Raw genomic sequence first — 7,508 nt, forward strand, 5'->3', positions numbered from 1 at the left:
TGCTGCTCCTTCCGCCTGTGGGGCAGGGGCACCCGGCCAGCAGCAGGAACCGCGGGCCACCAGGCTGTCCTCAGCATGGCCTGTGAGAGCCCACAAGGGCAGCATGTCGGGGGTGGGAGATCAACTCATCACGCCACCCAGCGGGCCTTGAGGGGCCAGGCCCTCCACAGTGGCCACCAGGGTAGCCCAGGGACCAGGGACGGCCCCAGGGCAGCAGAAGACACAGCCCCCCGAGCTGGCACCTCAAAGGGCTGCTGCAAACCAGAAGAGGCAATGTCACAAGAATCTTCACGCTTTTCCGTCAGCAATGAAATCAGAGACACAAGAGGAAAAAGAACTCAGCAAGACGACAAAGCTAATTTTCTTCTTGCCCATTTGAGTCAGTGTGTATATATTTATATATATACTCTACAGGCCACTGTATACACTAAAAAAGCTCAAAGCACTGACAGAGGCCCCCAAGCCTCACCCAAGCCCACATCCTGGGTAGGCCGGACATCTGGGCACCCCAGCCCCACCCCCAGCCCTGGCCCGCAGGATCACAAACCTGGAAGTCCCCGTTGTGCACGCTGTACAGAGGCTGGAAGAATGGGCCTGGGGACGGCACATCCTGGTACAAGGCTGTCTTCATCCTGCAGCCAAGAGACAGCAGTCAGAGGCTGCAGAGACCTGGCCAGGGGCTCCTCACGGCCCCGCTCCAGCAGTCACTGCAGGGACCTTGGCTCCTTCTGGCAGTGGGCCTGTCCCTGCCCCGTGTGCGCTCTCCCCTCACTGGGTCCAGGTCTGACACCTGGCACCTATGGCCCCCGCGCAGGTGACCCCACAGAACTGAGTTATACCAAGCCATGCAGTGGAGGTGCCCAGCTTTGTCCTCAGTCTGAGAGGGAGGCAGCACCTCCAGGAAGCCCGCCTGATTTCTTCCTGAGCATCTACCCACCCAGGACCCAATGGTCCTCCCCTGAGGATGGCACAATGGGCTCCAACCCGGCAGGTCCAGGTCAACCTCAGCAGCCTCCCCAGGGGCCTGGCCAGATTCCCCACACCAGGGCTGGCCTCAGGGGCCACAGGTCACGTTGCATGCACCCGCACGTCCGGTCAGTTTCTGTTCCTGAGACCCTGGCACTTCCCTCCCCTTTGCTCCATCTCTGCTTCTCCTGCCAGCTCCCACACCTGCCTCCGTCTGGACACTGCTGCTGGTTGCCCCGCAGGCCTCCTCCTCACTTGTACCATGAGCTTCCTCTCTGAAAACATCAGCCAGGTCACATCACGTGTGGCCAGGCTTCAAGGGCTTTCCTTTGACCCAAGGAAAAGCCTGACCCCTCCCTCGCCCAGGGTCACACACACACACGATCACACGCACGCAAGCACATGCTCTCACACACACCCATGGCTACCCACCTGGGCGACAGTTTGAACAGTAAGTAGGTCAGGCTGCTCAGCAGGAGGAAGATGGACACAGCGACCAGGGTGCTGTCGGCCTGCCCCAGAGCAGGGACCAGGCGACCTGCGGCGAGAAGGACCAGGGCTGTGTCCCTCTGACTCGCCTGGCAAGGCATCCAGACGAGCACCTGGGCCACAGGGAAAGTACGTGACAGGCCTGGAGGTTTGTTTCATGCCTGCAAGAGCACCCTGGTGAGGCACCCACCCCCGGGCCTCGCCTTTTCCATCCACAGGGTCAACAGGGTCTGCGATCCTTCAGGACCTCCGTCCACGGGGTCAGCCAGGCCACCCTAAGCAGACGCGGCCACACCTGGCTCCATGGGCAGCAGCGGGGTCTGGGGCCACAGTCGCTCCCGGGAGACCCCCAAGCTGACCCTGTTGACCACCTCAGGGAGAGGGGGTAGGAGGGGGAAAGGTGGGACACTCGGAGGCAGGCAGGGGCCCCACCCAGACCCCAGGGGCAGCGGCCACGGCAGTGCCCACCTCGTCTCAGGGGGGCGGCAAAGCAGGCAGGCTGGCTCCAGTCACTCCACACACCGTCGTATCCCTCTTCCTCCGCCACCTCGCCCTCTAGGGTGGCCATCTGGACGCGCAGCCGGGCCTCATAAGCAGAACCGGGGTCCAACTCGGCGGCTTCAAGTTTGAGCCAGGTCACCCCAACGATGTGATCCTTGTGCCGAGCCCACTGGGGACAAGGACAGTCGGGAGATGCTGGTGGTGAGACTGGGTCGTCAGCCCTCGAGGACACGCACACGGGCACACTGCACCTGTCCGCACGCATACGTCCATTCACTTGCGTGCACACTCATCCACACAGGTAGGCCCTGTGAACACGCGCACACACACACACTCTGCACTCACATAGCCTTGGCTCTGATCACTGCCTTCCTCGTAATTCCAAGGTGAGAGCACCCTGGGTGGGAAGAGCAGCGTCTCCTGCTGCTTCCAGGAGAGACGGGCCCCAGGGTGGGCGACCCAGCTTTACCTCCCAGGCTTCCTCCTGCCTCTTGAAGGCCAGCTCATAGCTGAGGAGCGTGGCCAGCGGCTCCAAGGCAGGACTGATGCTCCAGGTCAGGACACAGTGCTCAGAGCTGACGTTGCTCTGCAAGTCCGAGGGGGGGTCCAGCTTCACTGAAACAGGACAAAGCCACGTGAGGGTGTGTGGGTCAGCACGTCCGAGACTGGGGATCAGAAAGATTCCCGGGAAAGATGAGGGTGTGACCGAGGCCCTCTCAGAGCAAGGCCTCACTGGGAGACTGGTCCAGAGAAGGCCCAGGTGGGACGAGACAGCTATGACTTCCTCCAACCCGAGGCAGTGAAGGTGTGTCTCAAATCTAAGCAGCTGCTGCACATTCTTCCTGGTGCGCCTGAAGTGCCTTTCAAGGGGCCCACGCTGCAGCTCCTGCCCCGACTCAAAGCCCTGCGCCTCCATCCTCCTCCGGACCCGAGCCCCCCAGCAACCAGTGGGCCCGCCCCCCGCCCCCTGGGCCCCACCTGCTGCAAGCCCTGGATCTGTCCACAGGGACCGGGAGCACTGACTGGGTGGCGGGGGTTATGGGCGGTGGGCTCTGTGGTCAGGGGGATCCCCGTCAACGTGCCCAACCCAGGTCTCACCGTGTCTCCGGGGCAGATACTGTGGATCCACCAGGCTGACCTGCTCCTTCCCAGAGACGTGGTGGTGGAAGGTGATGGTGAAGTTGTCAGCAGGCACAAGGACCTCCTCGGGCGGCAGCTCCACGGTGCAAACGCCGGCCCAGAAGACACACTTGTGCTCGCTGCCCAGCGCGAGGTTGCTGGAAAGGACGCGTGTGGGCACCAAGGGACCATGGCCCCCCTCCGGCCCCCTGCCCTCCCCGCCCTCCAGCCTCACCTGGTGAAGAGCAGCCAGGAGCCGGCTCCCTGGCCTGGCGCTGGGCCAGGCCAGCGGCACTCAATCCTGAGGATGTTGTTATTGTAGCAGGTGAAAGCCCCAGGCCCTGGCCCTGGGAACAGCGACCGTGGCAAGTCCACCGTGGCTGCCTCGGGGCAGGGCCAGGGGAGGGGGAGGGCCTGGCGCTGACCCCCTCTGACAGGGCAGGCCTGAGAGAAGGAGCCCCAAAGTGACCACGGCGGGGCTGGGCGCCCCGAGGGGACAGGCTCTGATCGTGCGCCCCAGGTGAGGCCGAAGCTCCAACTGGTCTGCAGAAGACCAGCACCAGCAGCCCAGACCCTGCCGCGCTCTGCACCCACACCCCCCGCACCCTGAGCCAGCCCTCACCTCCTCTGTCCCCCAGGACAGGGACCCCCAGGCCGAGCCAGGCGCAGAGCAGGAAGCAAATGCCCGCCTCTCGTATCAGAACTTCGCTCTGCAAGGTCCAACCTGGAAAAGGCTGGGCTGAAGGGCCATGTAGAGAGCACCCCCCCGAGGTGGCACTGTGGGGGGGTGCTTCAAGCAAGTCACCACCTGCCCCCTCATCCCATCTCGTGAAGGAGGCTGAGCACCGCAGGGGAGCGGCACCAGCAGGAGCTCAAGCTCAGGCCTCCCAGGTCGCTGGACTCTGAACCAGCCACGTGTCCAGGTCTGTCCAGCAGGCAACGCTCCGAGCCTGGGCCCCAGGTCCCTCCCACAGGGGAGGCAGGGTTGGGGGAGCATGGTTGTGGACAACAACGGAAGGGCAGATCTACTGGATCCCCTGGTGTCACACCTGGGCTGACTGTGCAAGCTGTACCATCCACGTGAGCTCCCACCAGACCCATGAGAGGCGGGGCGTGGTCCCTGGTCCCAGGGCTCTGCCCCAGGACAGCAGAGGAAAGGCAGTGGGTGTCCACACGCCCGCCAGCACCTCCCACACTGTCTGCCACAGGTCCGTCCCGAGGAGCCCTACAGAGGACAGCACCCTGGGGCGGGGCTCCCAGTGCAGGGGGCTGTGTGCGAGGAAGCACCTTGGGGTGAGCAGGCTGCTGACGCCCTGTCACCCCATTTTTGCAGCCCCAGATAGTACACTGATAGCTCCTTCGCAGGAAGCAGGGCCAGCCTGGTTATGCAAGCCTGATGGGTGATAAGGACTCAGAAAAGCAGCAGACAAGCACAGACCGCAGCACGGAAGCACTCAGAGCCCGCACCCACTCTCCCAGCAGCAGACGCCCTCCCCCGCCCCCCACAGCCTCTTCATGGACCCACAGGACAGATCCCTGTCGGGTCAACAGGCAGGAAGACCTCACCCGCCCCTGGACTAAAGCATCATCTGCCACAAACCGCCAGGGCAGTCACGGATGGAGGGAACCAGCTCTCAGGGAGCCTGAGACAGGGTCAGAGGGAGCACCAGGATGCAGGGGAGAGGGGAGGGCACTTAGGATGTGGGGGGAAGGGGGCACTTAGGATGTGGGGGGAAGGGGACACTTAGGATGTGAGGGAAGGGGGCACTTAGGATGTGGGGGGAGGGAGCACTTAGGATGTGAGGGGAAGGCGGCACTTAGGATGTGGGGGGAGGAAGCACTTAGGATGTGGGGGCGGGCGGCTAGGATGGGGCAGGGGCACTTTAGGTATGGGGGCAGGGGGTATTAGGATGTGGGGCAGGCACTTAGGGTGTGGGGGCAGGGGGCAACTGGATGTGAGGAGGGAGGCCACTGGATGTGGGGGGAAGGGGCACTTAGATGTGGGGCAGGTGGAGCACTTAGGATGGGGGGGAAGGGACTTAGGAATGTGGAGGAAGGGAGCACTTAGGATGTGGGGGGGAGGGAGCACTTAGGATGTGGGGGGAAGGGGGCACTTAGGATGTGGGGGGTGGGGGGCACTTAGCATGTGGGAGGTGGGGGCACTTAGCATGTGGGGGGAAGGGGGCACTTAGGATGTGAGGGGAGGGGGGCACTTAGGATGTGGGGGGCGGGGGGCACTTAGGATGTGGGGGGCGGGGGCACTTAGGATGTGGGGGGAAGGGGGAACTTAGGATGTGGAGGGGAAGGGGGGCACTTAGAGTGAAGGGAAGGGACTAGGATAACTGTGAGTGGGAAGGGGGATAGGATGTGGGGAAGGGGCACTTAGGATGTGAGGGGAAGCGGGGACTTAGGATGTGGGGGAAGGGCATTAGACTTGAGGGGAGGGAGCACTTAGGATGTGAGGGGAGGGAGCACTTAGGATGTGAGGGAAGGGGGGCACTTGGGATGTGGGGGGAAGGGGGCACTTGGGATGTGGGAGGAGGGAGCACTTAGGATGTGGGGGGAAGGGGGCACTTAGGATGTGGGGGCAGGGGCACTTAGGATGTGGGGAGGGAGCACTTAGGATGTGGGGAAGGGCACTAGGATGTGGCGGGTGGGGGCACTTAGCTGTGGGAGGGCCGGTGGCACTTAGCATGGGAAGGGCACTTAGGATGTGGGGGCAGGGGGTACTTAGGATGTGGGGGCAGGCACTTAGGATGTGGGGGCAGGGGGCACTTAGGATGTGAGGGGAGGGAGCACTTAGGATGTGGGGGGAAGGGGGCACTTAGGATGTGGGGGCAGGGAGCACTTAGGATGTGGGGGGAAGGGGGCACTTAGGATGTGGGGGCAGGGGGCACTTAGGATGTGGGGGGCGGGGGGCACTTAGGATGTGGGGGGAAGGGGCACTTAGGATGTGGGGGGCGGGGGGCACTTAGGATGTGGGGGGCAGGGGCACTTAGGATGTGGGGGGAAGGGGGCACTTAGGATGTTGGGGGCGGGGGGCACTTAGGACGCAGGGGCACACTGCCACTGCAGGCAAGAGCTGGCCCAGGCCCCAGCGTGGTCAGCCATAACCACAGCATGGAGGGACGATTGCATCTGTGAGACCTTGGCCAGCAGGGCCACAGGCTGCCTCAGGAGCATGGAGTGGGCGGCTCCTAGCTCAGCCGGCCCCCGGGTCAGGCGTGAGGAGGACAGACCCACACAGGACACTCGTGCCAAGTGGCAGGCCTGGAGCCACCCCGGGGAGAGGTGGGCAGGGCAAGCAGCCCACAGCCATCTGCGGGGAGGCCCCACGCTCCCTCTGCTCAGTGCTACTGTCCACACCCAGCGAGCCGGGCGAGGCAGCGCCGTCACTGTGCTCCGTACAGGGGAGCAGGCCGAGGGCCAGAGACCCCAGGCTGGCTGGATCTGGGGCACCATCTCCTGGACTGGGCACACATCCCCCTAGTTTCCACACAAGCCTGCAAGCCTCCCCCGCCCTTGAGGCAGGGCCGCCCCATCCTTGACAGCAGACACTGGGCCAGGTGGGGTAGGGAGCCCAGCAGCTACTCCCTGATCCTGGAAGAGGCACCGGGATGGCCCCAGGGAGGCCCAATCACACCCAGAGGAGACAGGTCGTGGGGCGGCTGCAACACAGTCCTGAGAGGGCCGGGCCGACATCCCCACCCGGCTCGTCCCGTCCCACTGGGTCTTGGACACGGCCTTCAGCACACAGCGCTCAGGCCCCTTTTCCCAACCCTGTTTCCTCCCTGGCCTCAGCATCAAGGTCTGGCCAAATGACCACCAGCCCACAGCCCACCAGCCCGGCCTGCCATGAAGTCGTAGGCTGCCATGCAGCTGGACCCCTGCCGGGACCTCCCAGGGTCAGCTCCCCCAGGCCCCACCAGGTGAGACGCCCGCAGGGCGGGGTTTATGCATTGCACCACACCCTCCAGATTGGCTTCACCCACTTCCTGTCCCCTTTCACACAGTATTTTTTCATGGGGACAGAGGGGTACCCCATTACTCTCCCTGCCCATCCCAGAAGGTAGCAGATGCAGGGGGTAGGATGGAGGCTGCGGTTGAAATGACACTGGTCCACCACTGCCCTCGCTGCTGGGATGGGAGGAAGGAATCCAGAGACTGGCTCCCGGGGCAGCTTGGACCCAGAGGAGGCGGGCCTGAGACCCGGCAACCTCGGCAACCCAGCACCCCAGGGCAAAGGGCCGAGGACCCTGCTGGGCAAGGGCAGGGAGTGGGGCCGTCAGGGCAGGGAGGCCGGCCGGCGAGAAGGCGCACTCGTCACCTGTCCTGGGACGGCCAAGCCGGACAGGCACCTGCCTCAGGGCGGTGGACATCCCGGGACACGGAAAGGCCAGGCCAGAGCCAGGGCGAGGCGAGGGCGGGATGCA

General features: G+C 64.1%; 1 protein-coding gene across 1 annotated transcript in view; it reads right to left on the bottom strand.

The window, feature by feature from the left end:
• LOC122436524 (interleukin-9 receptor-like) overlaps positions 1-7,454 on the bottom strand; it is a 13,811-nt gene extending 6,357 nt beyond the window's left edge. The window contains exons 1-7 of the mRNA XM_043460302.1: positions 6,917-7,454; positions 3,311-3,692; positions 3,055-3,233; positions 2,426-2,571; positions 1,924-2,125; positions 1,399-1,504; positions 548-632 (exon numbers count right to left, since the gene is read on the bottom strand). Of these exons, the coding sequence (XP_043316237.1) occupies positions 548-632; positions 1,399-1,504; positions 1,924-2,125; positions 2,426-2,571; positions 3,055-3,233; positions 3,311-3,692; positions 6,917-7,454 (1,638 nt within the window). The remainder of the gene's footprint in view (positions 1-547; positions 633-1,398; positions 1,505-1,923; positions 2,126-2,425; positions 2,572-3,054; positions 3,234-3,310; positions 3,693-6,916) is intronic.
• Between the last annotated feature and the right edge of the window lie 54 nt (positions 7,455-7,508).

The sequence above is a fragment of the Cervus canadensis genome, unplaced genomic scaffold (genome assembly GCF_019320065.1).
Source record: "Cervus canadensis isolate Bull #8, Minnesota unplaced genomic scaffold, ASM1932006v1 Scaffold_145, whole genome shotgun sequence".
In the NCBI taxonomy this organism is placed as follows: Eukaryota; Metazoa; Chordata; class Mammalia; order Artiodactyla; family Cervidae; genus Cervus; species Cervus canadensis.